Source organism: Capricornis sumatraensis, chromosome 8 (genome assembly GCF_032405125.1).
Source record: "Capricornis sumatraensis isolate serow.1 chromosome 8, serow.2, whole genome shotgun sequence".
NCBI lineage: Eukaryota > Metazoa > Chordata > Mammalia > Artiodactyla > Bovidae > Capricornis > Capricornis sumatraensis.
Genome location: NC_091076.1, coordinates 63,366,772 through 63,391,426, shown reverse-complemented (window position 1 = coordinate 63,391,426; position 24,655 = coordinate 63,366,772). Strand labels below are relative to the sequence as shown.

The 24,655-nt window shown below is 55.6% G+C and overlaps 2 protein-coding genes and 1 non-coding gene across 3 annotated transcripts; all 3 read right to left on the bottom strand.

Moving 5' to 3' along the window:
- Positions 1 to 6,589: 6,589 nt before the first annotated feature.
- LOC138084913 (small nucleolar RNA SNORA17) lies at positions 6,590 to 6,670 on the bottom strand. The gene has a single exon (XR_011145312.1). It is a non-coding gene; the product is annotated as a small nucleolar RNA SNORA17 (small nucleolar RNA).
- A 1,491-nt stretch (positions 6,671 to 8,161) lies between these two features.
- Positions 8,162 to 15,393, bottom strand: MRM1 (mitochondrial rRNA methyltransferase 1). Its single transcript, XM_068979020.1, has 5 exons — positions 14,831 to 15,393; positions 14,536 to 14,629; positions 9,128 to 9,260; positions 8,916 to 9,035; positions 8,162 to 8,430 (listed from the first exon to the last, which is right to left on the bottom strand). The coding sequence occupies exons 1-5, from the start codon at positions 15,391 to 15,393 to the stop codon at positions 8,258 to 8,260; spliced, it is 1,083 nt and encodes a 360-aa protein (XP_068835121.1). The 3' UTR covers positions 8,162 to 8,257.
- An 842-nt stretch (positions 15,394 to 16,235) lies between these two features.
- DHRS11 (dehydrogenase/reductase 11) lies at positions 16,236 to 24,380 on the bottom strand. The gene is made up of 7 exons (XM_068977863.1): positions 24,130 to 24,380; positions 21,233 to 21,442; positions 18,835 to 18,929; positions 17,945 to 18,074; positions 17,235 to 17,327; positions 16,975 to 17,040; positions 16,236 to 16,851 (listed from the first exon to the last, which is right to left on the bottom strand). The coding sequence occupies exons 1-7, from the start codon at positions 24,259 to 24,261 to the stop codon at positions 16,810 to 16,812; spliced, it is 768 nt and encodes a 255-aa protein (XP_068833964.1). The 5' UTR covers positions 24,262 to 24,380; the 3' UTR covers positions 16,236 to 16,809.
- Positions 24,381 to 24,655: the final 275 nt, after the last annotated feature.

Sequence of the window (24,655 nt, the reverse complement as noted above, 5' to 3'; positions counted from 1 at the left end):
CATCATTATCATTCCCGTCATCAACATCATAGCCCTGCTGCCGGCTTCCGGGTCCCACATCCACCACCATGAGTGGGGGGTGTGTGTTGGCCTCGGGGCTTTAAGCAAGATCCAGCCCCATGGCTAGTACCTCCGTCGAGGGGAGGGGCTTCCACGCGGGGCCTGGGTGCTGATGGATCTCAGCGGGGCGAAGGGCTGAGGGCTTCTGCAGACTGTCCCCTCAGCCTTCGATGAGCTCCTTTGTTTCAGAGAATTGAGAGCAGCTGTGGCTGGGGGATCATTTGCATCTTGCCTCCTCTGAAAAGTGGAGGGGCAGGGATTTGCCCCCACAACCCACCCCACCGAAGAGAAGCAGGAGGCAATTAGACTTCAACCGCAGGACCTATTTGCTTTTTCATTCATGGTTTATAAACTAGCCCCCCTCTCCCTGTAAGTGCCTGGCCCTGTGTGGGGGACCTAGGAAGCTATTAATACTTCCTGCCCCAAAGACTCAAGGACAGGGTGGGCCTTCCTGGGGGCAGGGGAGGGGGAGCTTAGGGTCTTCAGAGGACTCTGGGGGCCGAGAGGCTGGGGGAAGGGCCTTAAGGCTGCTAGCAAGAAGGAAGCAAGCCCCCCCAACCCCGTTACTGCCTCCCTTGTTTGCTGACTTCTCATTTTCTTCTTTCTGAAGGAAACTGTTGAGCCCACTGACATTTTTTTGAGCTGACAGACAAACCGCAAAAGGTACCGCTTTCCATAGTCTTTCCCTTCTGACATCCACAAACCCCAGCCAAAAGCAGGGCATCGGAGGGGGGCCAGGAGGGTGACAGGTGGCAGGAGAAAGCAGAAGGGGTCAAGTTCAACTAGACTGCCTGACTGGGGGTGGGGAGAGCGGAGAGGGGCTCGGGCCCAGCCCCCTCTCCAGCCGAGCCCCTCCTTCCCTGGGCCACCGCAGCTGGTGAAGAGCATCCTCAGAAATGGACCATTGTGACCGAGAGGGCAGAGGGGGGCGAAGGACAGGCATTTCCATAAGAAGCCTTCTTGGAGTGTAGTGGAGAGGAACCTTGTTTAGAAGCAGCCTTCCCAGAGCCCGAGGAATAAATCTCCTGGTCCCAGTTCATTGACTAGCCCCACTCCCTCTCCCAGTCTGCGGTTGGAGCTGGAACAATTCATCGGGGCAAAGCTCACGCCCTCTCCTGCTTCCTGGAACCTGACAGGTCCTTGGGACCCTGGCCTTCACTCCCCGACCCCCCAGCTGGCTAAACCAAGTCCTGGGGTGTAGAATGATCGTTCTGAGAGTGGTTGTCATTCCCTGTGAAATCATAACTGCTGCCCATTGTGGAGAACTGTTTGTGGAGAACTGACTGATTTAGCGGGCCATGGGCTTCCGGGCTGTGGGTGTCGTGTCCCCATTTTGCAGAACTGGTTAGATGTCCTGGAGGAGAGCGACTTGCCTCTGGTCATCAAGCTAGGAAGTGGTGGGTCAGGATGAGAGCCCAGGACCAAGCCGTGTTCACAGTCACGGAGATCCAAAAGGAAGGAAGAAGTGGCTGGGCTGGGTGGGACACACTGGGGAGGAGAGGCTGGTGGGGAGCAAGGGGCAGCTTCAGACTCCAGACCCCCTGACCAGGCCCCCAGGACCCTTGGGTGGGGGGACAGAGATAGCCTCCGGGCCAGCGGCCACCTCTCTCCCACATAAAGTTCTGTCTACGCGAGTCTGAGCACAGACCTAGCAGCGCGGAGCAGTGAGCTCTGGGCCAGGGAGTTAGAACTTTCCGGAGCACCTCCCCCAGCAGGATGAGCTGAAGACCACCAGGGAGGTGTTAATGAAACAGGGAAGCTGTGAACAGACCCAGGAGGGATTCCAATCTGACACCTCCACCCCAGCCCCTGCCAGTAATGAGCTGGGACCTGTCCTTCTCCCCAGAGGAGCCCGGGGGTGGGGGTGGGGGGCAGCAGGAGGAAACTTCCTGAACATCCTGGAACTTCAGAGACCTCCTTTCCTATCATCGTCATCACCATTATCATTACTTCGGCTGCCCTGAAAGTGTTCACCTTTATTGAGCACCTACTGTGTCCCCAGAACCGTGCTGAGTCCTTCTTATACATCCCATTGTTTATGCTCACAACAACCCCTATGAAAGGCACTGTTCCTATCTCCACAGATGAAGAAACTGCAGTTAAATCAGGTTAAGGGATGGGCCTGAGGCTGACCCAATATGTGGACCCAGGACTGTCTGACTCAGAAGTGTCTGTGTGTGTTTTGATATTCATTATTTGGCTGTGTGGGGTCTTAGTTGCTGCCCACGGGATCTCTGCAGGGTGTGCGGGGCAGCGGACAAGTTCTCTAGTTGTGGCACGTGGGCTCCAGAGCAGCAGGCTCAGCAGTCGCGGTGCAATGCCTTAGCTGCCCGGTGGCATATGGTGGCTCAGTGATAGAAGAACCCACCTGCCAATGCAGGAGACTTGGGTTTGATCCCTGGGTTGGAAAGATCCCCTGGAGAGGGAAATGACAACCCACTCCAGCATAATTCCCTGGGAAATCCCGTGGACAGAGGCGCTTAGCAGGCTACAGGCCATGTGGGTGCAGAGTCGGACACGACTGAACGACTTAAGAGCAAAAACAAAGCGAAACAACGTGGGAGATTAGTTCCCCGACCAGGGATGGAACCCACGTCCCCAGCATTAGAAAGCAGATCGTTAACCACTGGGCCAGCAGGGAAGTCCCCTAGCGGTGTGTTCCTGGTGCTTTAGCTACTTTGCCTGTGAGAGGACCCAGGCAGTTCTCAGGAGGGTAGGTGGGGTGGAAATGCCCCCCTGTCTGGGGAGAGGCCTTGGGGCGCCGGGGCCAGGCCCACTCCTCCAGGAAGGGAGGCGTGTGTGCCCCAGGGCTAGCGCTGGGAGTTCCGGAACTGGGGAGGAAAGAGAGCAAGGGCCCAGCCCAGCGGCCTCTGGGTTCCCTGCATTTTCACGGGGCCTCCGCTCTACCTGTGTGCAGTGAGGACTGGACCAGTGCTCTGGAAGGCCCTCCAGCTCTGCTCGCTGCCTGGGGGAGGGGATGGAAGGGGTGTTGGGTGGGGGGGTCTAAAGTAGTGGGCTACATGGGGTGGGGGGCTGGGCGGTGGTGCTCAGAAGACCCCTGCCTCCTGGCCCCGGAGGAGGGTGCTGAGCAGCTCTGAGAGCAGAGTCCTGTGTTTGTAAACATCATTAATCAGGGATTAGCAGATGGGCATGCTAATTGCACCTGTGGAAGTCAGAGACCTCAAGGTTGATTACACTTACAAACTGTGGGGCTCCCTGGCACCTGGCCCTCCCTGTAGGAGTAGGGGGACTCTAGTTGAGGATCCCAGCCTGGGGCGGGGTGGGGAAACTGGCAATATAGCCTTCTGTAGGGGAAAAAAAAAAGATGCCAGCCCTGGAGGGGGTAGGGTTCTCTGGGAACCCCGCCTTCTGAGACCCTGCCCCTATTGGCTGGGAGACCCTGACAAGAGGAGCCTGGGAATGTCATTTCAGCCCCCGCCTCTTCCAGCTCCCTCTGTTCTCCCCGGTAAACCATTGTGTCTTGCAGCTAAAATGGGTCCTGAGCCTCTGGGGAAACTGAAGCCAGGGTGGTGGGAGGGCAGGGTCCAGTGTCCTGACCTCTAGGTCAGCCCCCCATGTCGGCTGTGAGAGCATCTCGAAGTCCGAGGAAACAGGGCAGAGGGCTTTACATGCACGATCCGCCCACGTGGACACTGTTGTCGGCCCTATTTACAGAGGAGGAAAGCCAAGGCTTGGAAAAGTTAAGGATATGGCCACCTTGACACCACTGCCGAGTGTCAGAGCTGGAGCTCAAAGCACACACTGCTTGCCAGCCAAGGTCGTGTCCTCAGCCACCACCGTGCTCTCCTCCGGCCGCACCCTGACCCTGCTGCCCTTCGTACCCACTCCTCAGCCGCCCCAGGTCCCGGGTGTTGAACCACACTAGCTGAGCTGAGCAGCCCTTATGTACCTGGCACCTGAGGTCGCGTGCAGAGAAGCAGGCCTCAGCCTTGGCCTCAGGGCCTTTCTTCATTTGGGGAGTGTCTGTGTTGCATGACAACTACGGATGTACGTCCTGAGCAGGTAATTTCAGCCGCAATTCCCTCTGGTTCAAGTGAACCTGTCTTCCAGAGGACAGCCAGCCTGCTGCCTGGGGGGATGAAGCAGGAAGGAGCCACCTGGGCCCGCTGTCTCCCCAGGGGAGTGGTCCTGGAGGTGACCCAGACCACACGGACTCAAAGAGCTGGATAGCAGCTTGGGCCGGATAGCAGGCCCAAGGTTAGATAGGGCTCCGGACACCGCAGAGGAGTCGGTGAGCAGGAGAGGGCTCTGGACCCCAAGAACACCCAAGCCTACTTCTAGGTTCCATGCTGGCTTTAGTTCTGGAGAGCAGAGCTCAATTCTGCACCCCAGTATGGCAGGAGCACCAGGACACCTCAGTTTGTTTTCACCAGACCTATTAGTCTGGGATCTCCAGAGAAACAGACCCAACAGGAGAAACGGAACCCCTCTCTCTCTCTATGCTGCTGCTGCTAAGTCGACTTGACTTCCCAGGTGTACAGTGGTAAAGAATCTGCCAATGCAGGAGATACAAGATGCAGGTTTGATCCCTGGGTGAGGAAGATCCCCTGGAAAAGGAAAGGACTACTCACTCCAGTATCCTTGCCTGAAAAATCCCAAGGACCAAGGAGCCTGGCGGGCTACAGTCCATGGGGTTGCACAGAGTCAGACATGACCAAGCATGCAGGCATGCGTGTGCACACACACACACACAAATATGCACACCCACATATATACATACACACTATATATGTTATAAGGAATTGGGTCATGTGATTATAGAGGCTGAGAAGCCCCAAGTTCTGCAGGGTAGGCCTGGAAACCCCAGGAGAGCTGATGATATAGTGACCATCTGAGGGCCAGCAGGCTTGACACCTGGGAAGAGGCCATGTTCCAGTTCCAAAAGGCAGGCAGATTCTCTTACTTGGCAAAGGGTCAGCCTTTCTGTTCTACTGGGGTCCTCAACGGATTAGACAAGGCCCACCACACAGGGGAGTGCAATCCACTTTACTCAGTCCAGCAATGCTAATCTCATCTAAAAACACCCTCACAGAACCACCCAGGATAATGCTTGACCAAGTATCTGGGCACCCTGTGGCCCACTCAGGTTGACACATTTACCTGAACCCTTGCGTCCAGGTTTGAATTATGACGTGCCAGTCCTGGGCACACAGTGCTGCAGTTTACACAGCGCTTTTTTATCTTTACAACTTCCCTGTTGGGGAGAGGGTAGCTGGAGCAGGTGTAGATGGCACTATCCCCATTGTACAGATGAGGAGACCGAGGCACCACCCAGGGAGGAAGCCAGAGTCAGGGCTGGAGATCCAGCATCTTCTGAAGAACCTTGGGGACAGGTAAAAGCTTGCTTGGCCCAAACTTTCAGGTATGCACGCAAAAGCACGGGTGTGAACGACTTAGAAGCGGTTGGACATATGTGGTACTCTGACAGCCAGTGATTCTCCACCTGGCTGTATACTGGCCATCAGCTGGATAGTTCTAAAAAAAAATTGCTGGTGCCTGGCTTCTTCCCAAGAGATGCTGATTCAGTCAGCCTGGTACCTCTGCACACCTGGACTATTCAAGTGACCCTCCCTTTCCCTGACCCCATGAGACTAGAGACCACACAAGGGGGACCGCCCTCGTGGTCAGAGGTTAAGACTCAGTGCTTCCACTACAGCGGGAAGGGGCTTGATCCCTGGGCAGGGGAACTAAGATCTCACTTACCATGTGGTGCAGCCAGAAAAAAGAAGAGAAACACAAACACACTAGCCTCTTCGTCACAAGAGCAGAGGTGATGCGGGAGGCAGTGTCGTACACCTGAGATGGATGGAGGTCACATTGTGTGGCAGTCAGGGACAGAGCTCAGGGAGAAACCTGTGTGATGGAGATCTATGGAGTGTATGAAGGAGGGGTTCCTTCTCCTTTTTGAGAGGAAAAGCTCTGATTTTAAAGCCATCGTTGTCCCTTTTATTCATTTATAATTTACTTTTAAATTGGAGGGACTCCCTGGTGGCTCAGACGGTAGTCTGCCGGCAATGCAGAGAGACCTCGGTTCAATCCCTGGGTCGGGAAGATCCCCTGGAGCAGGAAATGGCAACCCACTCCAGTATCCTTGCCTGGAAAACTCCATGAATGGAGGAGCCTGGTGGGCTGTAGTCCCTGGGGTCACAAAGAGTCGGACACAACTGACTTCACTTTCACTTTTTAATTGGAGGAAAACTGCTTCACAATGTTGTTTTCTGCTGTACAACAATCCAAATCAGCTGGAATTATACGATTTTTTTTTTTTTAATATTTGGCTGCACCAGGTCTTAGCTTCAGCACGTGGGATCTAGTTCCACGACTAGGGATCAAACCCAGGCCCCCTGCCTTGGGAGCACAGAATCTTAAGTACTGGACCGCCAGGGAAGTCCCATCTTTGACTTTTTTAAAATTGAAGTCAGTCTTTCTAAACTGGCATCACCATTAGAATTCGAGATGAATCCATCCCACAGAGAATATGGCAGTACTACTTACCAAGCATCTACAATGTGTAAGGCCCTGAATTCTCCTGCCTCTCTCCTCCCTGCCACCCAGGGAGGCAGGATTATCCCTGCCCACTAGGAGCAGGAGGGTGAGGAACTGGCCAAGGTCACAGGGTAAGGACCTGCACCTCGGGCGGCCATCCCCCAGACCCACGCCCCCAAGCAGTGCTGCTCAAGGGCTGATCCCATCTCCCTGGGGACACACGGCAGCGTCTGGAGATGTTTTTGGTTGTCACAACTCAGGAGACAGAGGGTGCTTACTGTCACCTTGTGGGCAGAGGCCAGAGATGCTGCTAAACACCCTACAATGTACAAGACAGGCCTTCACAAGTTACCCAGCCCAGAACATCAGTAGAAACCTAATGGGTCCCGGCCTGGGCTGCAACTGGAATCCAGCTCAGGGAGCTTTAACAATTCGGATGTTCGGAATCTCCCTGGTGGCTCGGAGGTAAAGAATCCGCCTGCCAATGCAGGGGACAAGGGTTGGATCCCTGATCTGGGAAGACCCCACGTGCCGCGGGGCAACTAAGCCCATTCACCGCAACTACTGAGCCTGTGCTCTAGAAGCTGGGGAGCTGCAGCCGCGGAGCGCTTGTGCCGCAGCTACTGAAGCCTGCGCACACAGCTAGAGCAGCCCTGCTCTCCACAACTAGAGAAGAGCCCGAGCAGCAGTGAAGACCCAGCACGGCCAAAAAAGAAAATAAAATCCTTTAAAAAAACAGAAAGTCGGATGTTCATGTTGCACACTGACCAATTACATCAGGCTGAGAGGGGTGTCAGCTGTTCTTCAAAGCTTGCCAGGTGGTTCCAGTGAGCAGCCAAGACTAATCTGGAACTTAAGGTACTTATCCTAATGGCTTCTGCTCCACTCATGGGAGCCTGGGAAAGGAGTACCAAATCTGTCTGGGTTGTACAATAAACAGCAAATCTCCAAGGTCCTCACCACCTCCCAGAAGCAAAGGCCAGAACTCTGGTTCGGCAGGTCCTTCCATGGAGGCCAACTAACTGGTGACTCACCCACGGTGAGTACTGGAGGGCCAGTGAGTTGATAGTTATTTGCTAATCTTTCTCCTGCCTCTCTCGGGTGGGCCACAGCCAGGAATCTCCCCAGGTGGCTGCGAGAGCTTCCCAAAGGGACTGTGGACCAAAGAGCAAGGCTGCCACCTAGTGGAGGAACCAGAGAGAAGGGGTGCCTGCTGGATATCAAGTGATGTTTCACTGGATCCTGACAATAGCCCTAGGGGTTAGAAAGATGAAGCCGTGTGTTCACAGGGTTTGAGCCTGGATTTGCACCTGTCTGGCCCACAGGAGTACCCCAGGCTTCCCTCTGCCTTCTCACACCCGTCCAAGAGGAAGAGGACCCTGGATGGGGCTGCCCGATGCCCTTCTTTCTGATGTCCAAAACTCCCCCTCACTTCCAGGTGGGACCTGCGAAGAAACAGACCCTCTGTCCCAGCGCAGCGTAGAAATTAACAAGCTGCCACCTCCAACCGCAAGTCCAAAAAAATGGGAAACTGAACTTCCTGTGGCCTCTACTGCAAAGCTCCTGGCTCCCCAGGACAGCGGTTTATAAACAGAGGCCTGATGCCCACTCAAGAAGACAAGAGACTCCAGCACATTCGAGGGTGTGGGTGCGTGCGACCCCAGCACACAGACACCGTGGACAGTCCCGGTTAGCCCCCGTCTTGGCTCTTCTTTTCCGATCCTAAGGACAGTCCTGGGTGCTGAGCTGCTCTGGCTGCTTCAGATGAGGCCGAGGGATCCTGGGGGTCGTGGAGAAGTTGGTCTCTCCTCCCTTCCACTGGGAACGCCTTCCTCTGGCTGCAAATGGAGTGAAGAAGGATTCCTGCACAGACAGACAGAAGGACAAGGGTGGACACCTGGAGGAGGGGCCATGGGCCAGGCACTTCTTCACTTCATCCTGAAGAAGCTGTAGGGGGCTTCCCTGGTGGTCCACTGGTTAAAACCTGCCTGCCAATGCTAGGGACAGAGGTTCCCTCCCTGGTTCGGGAAGATTCCCACATGCTCCGCAGGGCGATGAAGCCCAGGCACCACGGCCACTGACCCCACACACAAACAAGAGAAGCCACTGCAAGGAGAAGCCTGCAACTAGAGTGACCTCTGCTCAGCTTAATGAGAGAAAGCCCTTGGGCAGCAATGATGGCCCAGAGCAGTCAAAACTTATGTTAATTTTTAAGATGTAGATATGTTCCTCATTTGGCACATATAAGCAATTTGGACACAGAAAGACTGAGAAAGGTATTTAGGATGAATTGAAGCAGCTGTATGCATGTGATCAGAGGCAGAGAAGGACAGGGAGTGGAAACTCACCTGCGGCCACGGAGACGTTTAAGGACTCGAGTCCAGGAGGCAGCTGCCGGCCAGGCAGGATGGTGAGGAGAAGCTGGCAGGAGGCCTGCACTGCCCGGGACAGACCAGAGCCCTCGTTCCCTGCAGAGCACGGAGGGTTATGGAGGCCCCAGCTGGGCAGGCAGGCACTCAGGAAGCTTTCATCTCAGCAAAGAGCAGGGACATCTACCTACCCAGCACGAGGAGGGTAGGCCGGTCCCAGAGGAAATCCAAGCAGCGAGTGATGGGGATCTTGGAGGATGGGGCGATCTCAGGGCTCGGGCAGCCCACTGTGCCAGCCACGAGCCAGCCCTGCCGGGCTCTGGCCTGAAGGGGGGAGGAGAAATCAATCCTTCAGTGGAGCACCAGCTGGGAGGAGCCTGGCCTTGCCCATCTAGTCATCTCCTCGTTAAACCGCTGGATTCAGTCAGTAGTTATCAAGCACCTAGAGTGGACAGGCTCTGTGCTCGGCACTGGGGATAAGGTGATGAACAAAACAGGTCCAAACCCCAGCCTCGTGGCAGGGAGGTCAGGGAAGCCTCATTGAAGTGTAGACCTGCGGGAGGTGAGGGAAGGGAGCACCACGCAGACACCTGGGGGAGGAGATACTCTAGGCAGAGATCAGTAAGGGCAAAAGCCAAGAGGCAGGTGCTTACCGGGCAAGCGTGAGGAACAGCAGAACAGCCAAGTGGCCAGTGGAAAGGGAGCTGCTGAGACAGGGAAGGAAAAGAGAGGCCACAGGAGGTAGGACCTCAAGGTGACTGGAAGGCCTTTGGCTTTCACTCTGAGAGAGGCAAAGCCTTTGAAGGGTTTTGAGCAGAGAAGCTGTGACATGGTCTGACTCACGTCTCTACAGAATCACTCTATGTTGAGAGCAGAAGCAAGCAGACCAGTTAGGTTTCTGCAGTGACACAGGCAGAGATGATGGTGGCGTGGACCACAGTGGTAACACTGGCGATGGTTAGAAATGGTCAGAATGTGGAAATAAGGTCAAGGTAAAAATGAAAGGATGTGCCTTAACGATATCTGTTTATTTTACATCCTTGTCTAATCTCTGGGGCACCTTTGTCGTCAGCTGCATGTGCAGGACTGGACAATCACATCCTCGTAAGACAGGTGGGATGAGGGGTGAGAGAGCAGGAAGACCCAAGGAGGATGCCAAGGCCTGACAACTGAAGGCAGGAGGAGCTGCCATCAACTGAGCTGGCTGAGTCTGCAAAAGGATCAGGAGCATTTGGAAACCCTGTTTGAAATGCCCATTAGAAAAAAGAGCTGTTGAGTTGGCAACTAGATATGTGAATCTGAGGTTCAGGAGCAAAACCCAGAAGGATATATATTTGGGAGGCATTCGTATCTAAACGGCAATTTAAAACCATCAGATTGCATGTGACAAACAAGAAATAAGTATGTACAGAAAAAGGACCCAAGGACTGAGGAGCCCTTGGGGGATGGCCAGAGAAATTGCTAAATACATGGCAATACTGCCCCCTTGTGTCTAGCAAGGGAAGCACAGTTCAGTTCAGTCGCTCAGTCGCTCAGTCGTGTCCGACTCTTTGCGACCCCATGAATCGCAGCACGCCAGGCCTCCCTGTCCATCACCAACTCCCGGAGTTCACTCGGACTCACGTCCATCGAGTCAGTGATGTCATCCAGCCATCTCATCCTCTGTCGTCCCCTTCTCCTCCTGCCCCCAATCCCTCCCAGCATCAGAGTCTTTTCCAATGAGTCAACTCTTTGCATGAGGTGGCCAAAGTACTGGAGTTTCAGCTTTAGCATCAGTCCTTCCAAAGAAATCCCAGGGCTCATCTCCTTCGGAATGGACTGGTTGGAACTTCTTGCAGTCCAAGGGACTCTCAAGGGTCTTCTCCAACACCACAGTTCAAAAGCATCAATTCTTCAGCGCTCAGCCTTCTTCACAGTCCAACTCTCACATCCATACATGACCACTGGAAAAACCATAGCCTTGACAAGACGGACCTTTGTTGGAAAAGTAATGTCTCTGCTTTTGAATATGCTATCTAGGTTGGTGATAACTTTCCTTCCAAGGAGTAAGCATCTTTTAATTTCATGGCTGCAGTCACTATCTGCAGTGATTTTGGAGCCCAAAAAAATAAAGTCTGACACTGTTTCCACTGTTTCCCCATCTATTTGCCATGAAGTGATGGCACCAGATGCCATGATCTTTGTTTTCTGAATGTTGAGCTTTAAGCCAACTTTTTCACTCTCCTCTTTCACTTTCATCAAGAGGCTTTTTAGTTCCTCTTCACTTTCTGCCATAAGGGTGGTGTCATCTGCATATCTGAGGTTACTGATATTCCTCCCGGCAATCTTGATTGCAGCTTGTGCTTCTTCCAGCCCAGCGTTTCTCAGGATGTACTCTGCATAGAAGTTAAATAAGCGGGGTAACAATATACAGCCTTGACGTACTCCTTTTCCTATTTGGAACCAATCTGTTGTTCCATGTCCAGTTCTAACTGTTGCTTCCTGACCTGCACACAGATTTCTCAAGAGGCAGGTCAGGTGGTCTGGTATTCCATCTCTTTCAGAATTTTCCACAGTTTCTTGTGATCCACACAGTCAAAGGCTTTGGCATAGTCAATAAAGCAGAAATAGATGTTTTTCTGGAACTCTCTTGCTTTTTCCATGATCCAGCAGATGTTGACAATTTGGTCTCTGGTTCCTCTGCCTTTTCTAAAACGAGCTTGAACATCTGGAAGTGCACGGTTCACGTATTGCTGAAGCCTGGCTTGGAGAATTTTGAGCATTACTTTACTAGTGTGTGAGATGAGTACAAATGTGCAGTAGTTTGAGCATTCTTTGGCATTGCCTTTCTTTGGGATTGGAATGAAAACTGACCTTTTCCAGTCCTGTGGCCACTGCTGAGTTTTCCAAATTTGCTGGCATATTGAGTGCTGCACTTACACAGCATCATCTTTCAGGATTTGAAATAGCTCCACTGGAATTCCATCACCTCCACTAGCTTTGTTCGTAATGATGCTTTCTAAGGCCCACTTGACTTCATATTCCAGGATGTCTGGCTCTAGGTGAGTGATCACACGATCGTGATTATCTGGGTCATGAAGATCTTTTTTGTACAGTTCTTCTGTGTATTCTTGCCATCTCTTCTTAATATCTTCTGCTTCTGTTAGGTCCAGACCATTTCTGTCCTTTATCGAGCCCGTCTTTGCATGAAATGTTCCCTTGGTATCTCTAATTTTCTTGAAGAGATCTCTAGTCTTTCCCATTCTATCGTTTTCCTCTATTTCTTTGCATTGATCGCTGAGGAAGGCTTTCTTATCTCTTCTTGCTGTTCTTTGGAACTCTGCATTCAGATGCTTTTATCTTTCCTTTTTGCCTTTGCTTTTTGTTTCTCTTCTTTTCACAGCTATTTGTAAGGCCTCCCCAGACAGCCATTTTGCTTTTCTGCATTTCTTTTCCATGGGGATGGTCTTGATCCCTGTCTCCTGTACAATGTCACGAACCTCCGTCCATAGTTCATCAGGCACTCTATCAGATCTAGTCCCTTAAATCTATTTCTCACTTCCATTGTATAATCATAAGGGGTGTGATTTAGGTCACACCTGAACAGTCTAGTGGTTTTCCCTACTTTCTTCAAGTCTGAATTTGGCAATAAGGAGTTCATGATCTGAGCCACAGTCGGCTCCCAGTCTTGTTTTTGTTGACTATATAGAGCTTCTCCATCTTTGGCTGCAAATAATATAATCAGTCTGATTTCGGTGTTGACCATCTGGTGATGTCCATGTGTAGAGTCTTCTCTTGTGTTGTTGGAAGAGGGTGTTTGCTATGACACCCTGGTGTTGGCTGAAGACAAATGCTGATGGACCAGGGGTTTTGCTAAGGTTTGACAGAGGATGAGATGGCTGGATGGTATCACCCACTTGATGGACATGAGTTTGGGTGAACTCCGGGAGTTGGTGATGGACAGGGAGGACTGGCGTGCTGCAATTCATGGGCTGGCAAAGAGTTGGACACGACTGAGTGACTGAACTGAACTGTCCCTTCCTTCCTAGATATCAAAGGGGGGTTTTTTGGTGGTGGTGATGACGCTGCTGGTGGTAGTGGTTTGGGGGGTTTTCTTTGTTTCTTCGTTTGTGGGAGGGACCAGGGGAAAGGGATAGACTAGTCCTTGTTCAAAGAGCCTTTCTAAGTGCTTCCCTACAGGAGGAAGCAGGAACCACTGGTTTCTCACGAGTGAACATTTACTGACTAGATGGGCTTCCCTGGTGGCTCAGATGGTAAAGAGCCTGCCTGCAGTGCAGGAGACCTGGGTTCGTCCTCTGGGTTGAGAAGATCCCCTGGAGAAGGGAATGGCTACCCACACCACTATTCTTGCCTGAAGAATTCCATGGACAGAGGAGCCTGGCAGGCTACAGTCCATGGGGCCCCAAAGAGTTGGACTCGACTGAGCAACTAACACTTTACTTACTAGGCAGTGAACTGAAAGTCACTCAGTCATGTCGACTCTTTGCGTCTCCATGGACTATACAGTCCATGGAATTCTCCAGGCCAGAATACTGGAGTGGGTAGCCTATCCCTTCTCCACGGGATCTTCCCGACCCAGGAATCGAACCGGGGTCTCCTGCATTGCAGGCATATTCTTTACCAACTGAGCCATCAGGATGCCCCTAGGCAATGAAGCACTGAGTAAACCAGCAGGAGGGGCAAAAAGTATGCCTCTGAAAGGAGTGCAGTGGAAGTCTCTAATGGCAGATTCTGCTCCATGCATGCTTTTTAAAACTCCAGATCCTTCTCTCCTGAAAGCAATTTAGACAGCTGGATGAATCACGACCTGGAATCAAGACTGCCAGGAGAAATATCAACCTCAGATATGCAGACGATACCACTCTAATGGCAGAAACTAAGAGGAACTAAAGAGCTTCTTGAAGAGGGTGAAAGAGTGAAAAGGCTGGCTTAAAACTCAACATTCAAAAAACAAAGATCACGGCATCTGGTCTTATTACTTCATGACAAATAGAAGGGGAAAAAGTGGAAACAGTGACAGGTTTTATTTTGGAGGCTCCAAAATCACTGCAAATGGTGACTTTAACTATGAAATTAAAAGATGCTTGCTCCTTGGAAGAAAAGCTATGACCAACCTAGACAGCGTTATTAAAAAGCAGAGACATCACTTTGCCAACAAAGATCCATATAGCCAAAGCTACAGTTTTTCCAGTAGTCATCTATGGATGCGAGAGTTGGACCATAAAGAAGGCTGAGCTCCGAAGAATTAATGCCTTCAAATTGTGGAGCTGGAGAAAACTCTTGAGAGTCCCTTGGACTGCAAGGAGAGCAAACTAGTCCATCCCAAAGGAAATCAATCCTAAATATTCACTGGAAGGACTAATGCTGAAGCTCCAATGGCCACAATACTTTGGACAGGGAAGCCTGGTGTGCTGCAGGTCCGTGAGGTCGCAAAGAGTGGACACGACTTCGTGACTAAACAAACAAGGAAGCGAAACCAACACGCCCCCCCCCCCACCCTTTCCTCCCTCAGCTGCTGGCCAGGAGGCCCTTGGAGAGACTGAGCTTGGCTCATTTCTTCTCCTTTACTGACACACCCCCTCTTCCCCCGCGCCATTACCTGTAAAAAACCGGCCAGGTCATCAGTGGAGAACACGTCCATCACCTCCATAGCCCCGGCGCTGGCCTTGCTGACTACTGGAGTGAGCGGGCAGCTGCAAGGTTTCCCCATGCCACCATATGAAGCCGGGTAACCTCAGGCCCGGTGCTGTGCCCTCCCCCATACCCCAAGGGTTAGGGGGTAAGAATTCTGGCGTCGGGGAGGCCTGGCTGAGGGACCACCCAAGGGTCAAGGTGCTTAGGAACTCGGCTGCGCCTCCAGATGGGGACGCACGGGGAATAAAGGGCGTCCGTGCCTGTTTCTCCGGCTGGTGATGACCTTATCCACTCCGAGGAAGTGAGCGGAGCGCAGCACGGCCCCAAGATTCCGGGGATCCTGCAGCCCCTCGAGGACGAGCCACAGCTGCTGGGGGTCGTCTCCTGGCCGGGCCGCCTCGGCCTCGGCCCAGGGCCGGGGTCGCAGGGGGCTCACTTCCATGCAGACGCCCTGGTGAACCTGGTGACGGCACAGGGCGTCCAGCTCCCGCCGCCGGGGCCGCAGCACCGGGATGGCCCGCGCCTCGGCCGCGCGCAGCAGCTCGGCCCGCTGCCCCTGCAGCCCCGACCTGCAGGCCTGGAGCAGGAGCCGGGCGACGCGGCGGCGGGCGGCCTGCAGCGCCAAGAGGCACGGGGAGAGGCCAAACAGGAGCTCCGGGCCCCCGGCCGGCCGCGGCACCGACGCCAGGTCATCCAGGGGCAGGCGGCCGAGCTCCTCCCCGCCGGGTCGCCCCCCACGCCGCGTCGCTTGGGAGAAAGGACGCGTGAGGGGGAGGCCACAGCAGGGCCAGGTCCCGGCCCCGACGGCCGGGAGCAGCGGCATGGTCGATGCCCGGGCTGCACCCGCAGGGGCGGTCACTCCCGCTGGCGCCGTCCCCCACGTGAGCAGCTCCGCTTCCGCGTCTGGACGCCCCGCCCCCGCCCGGGAGCCGCAAGGCGCATGCGCGGAGGCCAGGCCGTTCCCACAGCGCCCCCTGGAGGGCCAGCGGAGCGACCACCATCCACCGCCGAAGCGAAGGGGTGCTCGCCGCGAAGCTGACACGACCGCGGGCTGGGCAGCGTCGTGCACCCTCCCTCCAAGGCCCTGGGAGGCTGGAAGACCTTTCACCCCGGCGCCAGCAAAGGACACGTTAAGGCGATGTGTTGGGTTTTCTGTCCAACCTGTCTGGGCGTAGGGACGCCCTCCGCCACCGGGGGCTGGCGGTTTTCCTCCGGTGCTGCTTCTGCATCCAGCCCCTCCGCGACACCTCCACTGCCTGTCACACCTTAGCACCGGTCTGGCCTACTGACAAGCCCGCTGATGCCCTTGGCCGCACAGGTTAAGGGCCAGACTCCTTGCTCAGGACCCAGACCCCGCCCCCCCACCGAGATCCAGGCAGGAGCTACATTTTCAGCCCCACCGTCACTCCTGCACTAAGTTCTGTGCTATTCCAGCCCTGCGTGCTCTTTGGGGCTTCCCTGCCTGGTGCGCCCTGCGGTCCTCTTTTTCTGGCTGGAAATTCCTACCCTTTTTCCAGACCCAACCAAAAGGTAATTCACACTCCAGGAAGGATGCCCCCAATCCACCCACCTTCCAGCTCTCCTGTAAGAAACTGAGACAACCATTCCTCATCACAGGAAGGGGTAAGAACTGAAAGACACTTTTGCAGCCAAGATTTTTTAATGCAATTTTTCTCTTTTTAATGATCACAGTGAAACCCACTTGGGAGGCAGGACCTGGTATTCTGCTGCCATAGTCAGAGTGGAGGGAGGACCCCATGAGGGGTGGAGAAGCCACAGTGGGGCTGGAGAACTGAGATGGGGCAAAGAAGGGGCGGTGGGGGAGGGAGGGGGACGCCTGGAGCCCCAGTAAGCATTCAGATGGAAGGTGAGGGCTTCCCTCCGCGGCCTCATCCTCAAGGGACGGTGGGGATGGGGATAGGGGAAAGCCCCACTTTTGGCCACAGTCCCTTCCCCAGGCCGAAGGGAAGAAGACAAGGGCAGCAGACAAAGGCCAGGGAGCCCAAGAAGGGGACCGAGAAAGCAGGAGCAGATAAAACAATCAGGGGACACCACCTCCTCTCCCCTCACCCATTCATGATGGAAACAATTTGACATATAAAAACCTCAAGTTTTCTAGCCCCTGGTGGGAGTGGGGAAAGGAAGTGGAATCCAGGGGTTCAGAAATCAACACCCCCAGTCCAGGGGCAGGTGCCCAGCTGTGAGGGGGGTGCGGGAAGGAGGAGCTCCCCACAGGGCACTAGGTCACCTGCTCCGTGGGCCTCATCTGGATGTCTCCAATCTGCAGAAGGCACAAGGCTTGAGGAAGCCGGGACGCTCTCCCCACCCTCTTAAGGCCTCCCCACTCTCCGCCTCTGGGCTGGCTGGGCTCCTCCAGGGGACAGACAGCCAAGGCCAGACTCACCTGGACATGTGGGGGCGTGCTGAGAACATAGATGACAGCCTCGGCCACGTCCTCAGGTTTGAGACACTGGGGGCACGGGGGGGAAAGGGGTGAGGCAAAGACAGAATGATCCAAGGTCCTCCCCGCCACCAGGGAGGTCCTCTCCAGCATCCATGTTCCCCCAACCCAGGAGAGGCGACAGGCTGGCTAGAAGGGCGAGGTCTGAAGGCCAGGGCTCCCTCGCCTTCATTTAGGGAGTGGGTGGCTTCACTGGGCCCCACCTTCATGTGTTCATAGGTGGCGGCTGCCTTCTCAGGGTCCTTGTCGTGAAGTTTGAAGGCAAACTGTGTCTCCACCACTCCTGGAGAAATGCACTGTGCCAACAGAGAGAGCCTGCTCAGGAGCTGAGCCCTGGCCTGAGGTCAGGCCTGGGGCGGGGGCTGGAAGGGAAAGGACGGAGGCCACAGGGCCCCAGCCTCACAGGGACGGCCACCCAAGTTCCAGCAGCCACCTCCGCCCTCCAAAGCTGCCACGGGGGGGTGGGGGGGGGTTATCAGAATGATTCCTACCAGCTACTGGGCCGTTACTAAAAGCCAGGTCAGCTTTACAAAGTGGCTTCCCTTAAACCCTCATAACCTGCTAGGTGATTTCATCTCCATTTTACAGCTGGGAAGACTGAGGCATGGAGAGGCTGAGCAAGCCACCCAAGCTCGGGCAGCCTTCCCCGGAAGAGCCCCAGTCCTGCTTTACGGCGTGGCCTCCCAAGGCCCCCTGTGCTCCCTGAGCCTCACCCCTCCGCCCCCGCCCCCTCCTCTAGGTTCAAGTCAGCCCCTCTCCCGCCTTAAAGGCAGAGACACGCGGGGACTTGAGGACTGAGCAGGGCCACGCAGGCAGCAGCAGAGCCCGGGAGGCCTGTGCCCGGGGCGGACGCCGGGCTCTGGGGCCGCGAGTGTGTGCGGCGGGAAGGGGCCGGAGTCAGGTCGCCCCTCACCGTGGCTCGGATGTGGCTCTGGGCCTCCCGGAGCTCTTGCCTCAGCCCCTCCGTCAGCGCGGTGACAGCGTACTTGGTAGCGCTGTAGAAATGGGTCTCGGCCGGGGGTGGCACTCGGTGGCCGCTCATGCTGGGCGGAGGGAGGGAAGGGGAAGGAGAGAGTGACGCCGGGCTGCCTGCCGGACCAGCTGCACCCCCAGGTGCCTCCTGAACATCAGGGACTGTCCCCCCGCCACTCATCTGACTTATCCACACTGACAGCTCCTCTGGCCCCCTTCCTCCAAGGCCTCCCTCTGTGGACCCCAGGATTCCCTCTTCAGTCCACGCAGGCTGTCAAAGCTCTCTCCCTTTCACCCGTGTGGTTCACTGAGAGGCTTCTCCTGAGAGTCTACGGCACAGAAGCCGTGTCTCCGCGGGCGCCCCCATGACAGAGACTGCAGCCTCTGTGCTACTGGGTGAGGTTCCTGCTGCAGCCTGAGGGATGGACAACCCCAGTCCCGGGAGGGCCCCCAGGCCTCAGCCACCAAGGGGCCGAGCTACCCCTTCCAGCCAACAAGGGGCTGGCATTTGGCATGTACTCTTCTTCCCCAGCTGGAGGGGGGCATGGCAGCCCACTCCAGTTTTCTTGCCTGGAGAATCCCATGGACCGAGGAGCCTGGCGGGCTACAGTCCACGGGGTCACAAAGAGTCAGACAGGACTAAGCAGCTAAACAACCACAACAACATTCTTTCCCGCCCCCAAGTCGTGCCACCTGGGTGTTAACTGGGTGTGAAAGCCCTGCTCTACCACCGGGGAACACTGAGGTCCAAAGAGGTCAAAGGAGCCGTGGCAGGTCACTCCGCTGGGAGGGTGGGGGCAACCTGACCCCAGCCCCCGCTGCCCGCCGCACCTGTTGATGTTGATGATGTGTCCGTCATCCACCTTCCGCTCCCGCATGGACTGGTAGGCTTCCCGCGTGCAGATGCTGAGGGCCAGCACGTTCACCTGCAGGCCGTGGTGGGGGCAAAGCGTGTTTGCATCTTTGGGCCCATATGAGCAGGTGATGGAGCCCCAGAGCACTCTGGGGTGGGGGGCATCCCAAACAGGGCCGGGTCCTACCCTAGACCAAGGACAGGCCAGCATCGCGGGCCTTGCGTGCCGCTGCCGTCCAGCCACCAGCCCCAGCTGACAGCAGAGGCAGCTCCCCACCCTGGGTGATGCCCTCAAGTTCCCGTGTATTCGGGGAGAGACACCACCCCTCCCTAGAACGCACCCAGGACCCAGGAGCGCTCTCCATCTTGGCTGTCTCCTCTGCCTCAGGGAATTCACCCCCTTTTCTTCCCCAAATGCCCTACTCTTCTCTGGGACAGAGTCACTGGCTCTCGTCTCTCCAAAACAGCCTAAAATCCTTCCTTTGAAAATCTCTCTCCTCGGGACCAAGCTCAGCCTTTCACCCCGCTGCTCTCTGCCTTTCTGGCCCCTCCCTCGAGACTAGAGTGGATGGGAGAAGGCTGGCCCTCCGTCCTTCCAGGCCATCCTCCAACCTCCATCCCGTTTACAGGACTGGGCACAGGGGGTGCGGTCACGTGTCACTGTGTGGCAAGGGGCCTCCCAAGGGCATGAGGCTTCCTGCACCCCGCCCACTCCCGCTCCTCTGGCAGAGGTGACCCCCAGACCCCAGCCTGCAGGGAACAGAGGCCTGACGGAAGGGTCTCTGCTAAAAGCACCCACCCAGCCCCACCACTTAGGCTCGCCCAGGAGGGCAACCAGAGATAAAACTTTCAGCGGGCCTTCACTCTCTCCTCCAGGGAAGAGAGGAGACCAGCTGGGAGGTCAGACGTTTCTCTTTATCAGGTGTCAGCGCCAGGCATCGGGACAGAACACTCCGGCTATAAACCTGGCCCGGCGTTCACGGCAGGACACAGGCAGTTTCCAGCCCTGCTTTTGGTCCTCTTAACAACGTGGGTTTGTGGGGCAGAGAACTCAGCTCCTGGGGATGGAGGGATGGAGGCAGAGAAACTAGGAGAAACAGATCCCCTCGGGCCAGGGGAGCGAATCTCCTAGATCTGGGGGTCAAGGGTTCCCTCTGTGATCACTGATGTGGTTCTCTTGGGAGATGCCTCGTAAGACAATCCTAAGAGAAAGACATAATGTTCGAGCTGAATGGGGTCTTAGGGATTTCATATCCGTGCCTCGCTTTACAGTCGGGCAAGCTGAGGTCTAGGTTTAGAGACGCCCTGACTGCAGGTGAAGTCTACAACTTGGATCTCCCAGAAGTTTCTCTAAGGGCAAGGGCAGGGCTGCATATCCCTGTTTAACGTTTCAATGTTTGTTGCTCATTTCTGGGCCCAAGCACCTGTCAGGTGCTATTGTAAGCACATATGAAAAGTCTGGGGCGTGGGGGGTGGGGGGGGGGGGCGTTGGGGGTGGATAGAAACATTCCATTTACACACTGCTTTTCACTTCTCAGAATTAGTTTCATACCCTGAAGGTACTGCCCCATATTACAGTCTAGAGGTTGAAAACTCATGCCCTGAAGGCTGTGCTTGGTCTACACGTGGTTTTAAAACATTCTAAAAATAAAATAGACAAAAGTCCTTGCATTCCTGGAGCTGAGATTTTGGTGAATGGGTTGAGTGGGGGGTCTCCATGGAAATTGATGGCCGAGAAGTCACACGATCTGGCCACACCAGGCTGTTTGCCTAGATGGCAGCGAGGGGGGGGGTGCCTCCATAGCCAAGTGCTTCCCTGTGTGACCCGCCCCACTCTCTGGGTTCCTACCTGGCCTCAGGGGACACTGGAATTTCTGATCCCAGACATTGATGGTCTAGGTGCAGTTCATCCCAATTAACATGTGACAAGACTGCAGCTCAGAGAGGGTGACGACCTGCCTGAAGCCACATGGTTACTGGAGGGGCTGAATGAGACCATCATCTTCATCTCCTGCCTCTGGGTTCCTTTCCTTCCCATCAGACCGTGTCCCTAAGCACAAAGCTGACACCTGGGGACATCTGACTGAAGGCAGTTTTCTTTCCTACCAGTATCCCTTCCAACAGCTTTTAAGCACTGCCCCCACGGGCTCAAAGGAAAGAAGAATGGGAAAGATTTGGCCATTCCTCCACTCCCTCTCCCTCTGGGGAGCAGGTGAGACTCAAAGTGCCCCAGGCAGAAACCTGAAGCCTCCTCTCCCTAGATGTCTACCTTCCTGCTTTCCTCCTGGCTATAGATGTCTATGGTTTCTTCCTATTTTCCTCCCAGCTGCTGTGACCCTCTTCTCCCCACCCACAGACCTCACCCCCAGGCCTTACACTGAACATTTCCTTCCAGCCTCTGGTGCTGCCGGAGAGCAGGGTGTCAGGCCGGGCCAGGCCAGCGTTGTTGATGCAGATGTCCACACCACTGTGCTGAGAGCGGACCGCTGAGAACATGGAGAGGATGTCCTCCTCGTTCGACAGGTCACATCTGTAGGGGATCAAAGTCCCGGGGTAGCCTGCACTCTTACATTCTGCAGCCAGCTCCTATGAAACCCAACAGGGGTCTAACTGGGATGAGCTGCTCACTCCACACACAACCCATCCCACACCCTCAAACCCCACCTCCCGCCGCTGTCACCGCTCACAGAGCTCTCTCTTCTGGTGGCCATCCCCACAGCCTGACCTCTCAGGTCAAAGTCCAGGGGTGAGAGCAGTCCCTGAGCGAGGGTCGGAGAGGCTGAGATCATCAGCGGAGGAACCTCCCAAATAAACTCGAGTCTTCCGTTCAAGAAGGGAGAAGTTTCTGGGGCTCTGGGGTGAGGTGGGGGGGTCAGAGAAGGGGCCTGGGGATCCCGGGAATGAAGAGATGTCTCTTTTCTGATTCTTTCCCAATAGGAACACCCCTCCACTCATAGCCATACTCCACCCCATGCTTCTTCCACCAGCGCCCAGAGTCACCAGGACCTCGATTTGCTTCTCTCCCATCACTCTACCAACCCCTCTCAGATAGGCTTATATCTACATGATCGCTGTCCCTCCACAAGCTGCAGCCAGCTGGCTCAGAACCCTCACACAGACTTTTCACTTTTCATTTGAGCTCAACAGCCAGTCTCCCATCGCCCCGCCTATAAAAATCGTTAGGAGGTCAGGGGAGTCTTTCTCTCTGACCCACGGGGCACCATCCTCCACCCCAGTTTCTCTGGAGACTGTGAGCCAAGCCAGGCAGTAGGTGACACTGGGCACCCCCTGGGCACTGCCAGGGCCCTAGACTAAGGATCCCTGAGAGAGAAAGGCCACTGGGAGACAGATGAGGTAAGCGGCCATTCAGAAGCATGAAGAAAACCGGCTGTGTGGTTGCTTTGGAGGCCAGTGACTGGACACCTGAGCCTCCTCAAGGTGTCTATGGACATGTGTGGGTGGGCCCTGGGTGCCAGGGCAGGGAGCTCTAGAAGAGGGCCAGCTTGGTCTCCTGCCCTGGAACACCGTCCTACCCCCAAACGAAGTCAGGAATGAAGGGCTCGGTCAGGTGATCTAGGAAATTCTTTTCTGCGTTAACTTTCCATGAGTTTAAGCAGTACAGTCTTCTGGGACTCAGAAGTCCCCCTTCACCCAATTTCACCTACTCAACATTTCACCTGCTCAACGACCCCCTCGGGAAACAGGGCTTCTCATTGTAGGAGGTTGGAACTCAAATTTTGTTTGAGTGTCAGTGAATGAATCCATCAACCAATCAAGAAAATCAGATGGTGGGCAAAGCACCCTGGAATTCTGCCCTCTCCTGGCAGGAAACTTCTCCATTCCTCCTCCAGACTCAAAGCCCTAAATGGAGGGACTGATAATACATGTCTCTCTGTCGCTGTCTTCTCGTTGCCCTACCTGTCCACATCTATCCTCAAAAAGGACCTGAAATCATGTCAGTCCCCTCACAGCTGAGCCATCCCCCCTCATTAAAGGAGTCCTCCTGGGGGGCAAGTGATCAGGGGGTTCAGGGACCCTTCTCCTGGCTGGTTTGCAGTGGGGGCGGGAGTAGGAACAGAAGGCAAGAGTGGCTTTAGAATCAGAGAATCAAGTGGCCTAATCCCTGGTCTGATCCTCTAGGCTCCTGAGTGGAGGCAGGCCCTGAGCACCTCAGAACAGGAGAAAGGGAGGGGCAGTGTGGGGCAAGGGTATAGCCAGGTGACCTTGGAACCGTCTAGGAGGCTATAAAGCGTACCTTTGGTCGGCAGCAGGGGAGGGGACAGGCCTCCCTCCAGCACACCTTCCAGGTCAGCCCCACCCAAGGCCTCCTCGCCCTCTCCCTGCCCCGAGGACTTTGAGCAAGGGTGGAGGTCAAGCTCAGCACCAGCCCAAACCCTGAGGGGGGCTCCTGCCTGGGGTAAATCCAAAGTGCTCCTATGATGGAAACTGCTCTTCCTTCTTCCTCCTTGCTCCAACACAGCCAACTTCATTTCCTTTTTCTCTAAGCTCTTATTGCTCACAACCCTTGGGGCTCCCAACCCCCATTAAGAGAAAAACCAGGGAGTTCAGTTCCACATTGCTTTGTCCCCCAGAGCGCACAGGTTCAATGCCCTGGTTTACCTGCTCAGTCCCACCTGTGACAGTGAAACTGAAAAAAGGTCTACTTTATATATACATCCCATTTGTCCCTTATGTCCATCGAGGAGGGGTTAACCCTCACCTTCAGGAGAAGGTGGAGCTGTGCCTCTTCAGAAAAGCTCCACTCCCACTCCAACCCCACTCTCAGTCCTGGGTGAAAACTGAGCAGGATCAAGTCCTCTAGCTCCTGCTCGCTTTGTTTGGCTTTGTGGACTAGGTCTGGGAATCAGAGGAAGCAATCCAGTAGCTAGCTTAGCCACTGAGGCCAGAAAGCTTTCTTCCCTTCTCCCTGGCTTCTCCTTTTCTCAGCCAACCTGAGCAGGCAGGTAGGGAAGCAGGAGAAAAGATGCCAGGGAGTCAGAGACTTGGTATACTAGAACAGAGGCTGTCAGGAAAAAAGCTCCCTAACGGATATGACTTTAAAAAGCAAAGATACAGTCCTGCCCTGAGGGATCCAAAAGCCTCCTCCACCAACTAGGCATCCACCTCTCTTGTCCCTGAGCCCGCTGCAAGTGGTTCTGGGGCAAGAGGGCGGCGTGACACCTTGGCTCCGACCGCTCCCCATCCCCCACCTGGACCCAAGCCCGGCGGAAACGACGCCACCCGGAGCCACTCGCTCCCCCGCAGGGTCTTACCTCGATGTTGCCCACGGTGCGGGCACAACCCACCACCTTCAGACCCTGCTGGACCAGGGCCCGGGCCACGGCCGCGCCGATGCCTCCCGAGGCTCCCGTCACCAGTGCCAGCCGGTCACGCCACCGCTCCATGCCGGCTCTGGCCAGGGTCCCGAGCCGCCCGCGCACCTCGCTCTGGGAGCAGAGCACTTGGACCGCCGGGCTCCTCCCTAGGTCGTAGGAGCCCGGCCGCTCTCTTGTCACCCCCGCGGCGCCCGCCGTCGACCTGCCCGCGTCAGAGGTACGCCAGGACCTGCCTCCACTCTGGCCGGCCTCCGCCCCCTGCTCCACCCTCCGCTCCTCGGCGATCGGCCACATCCCGGCTGGAGGACGATGCGGGCTGGCGGCCCGGCCCCGCCCCGCCCCTGCCGCGCGGGCACGGCCCCGCCCCGCCCCGCCCCGCCCCTGCCGCGCGGGCACGGCCCCGCCCCATCCGGCTCTCGCCGGATCCCCGACCCCGCTCCGTTCTCCTCCAGCGCGGCCCCGC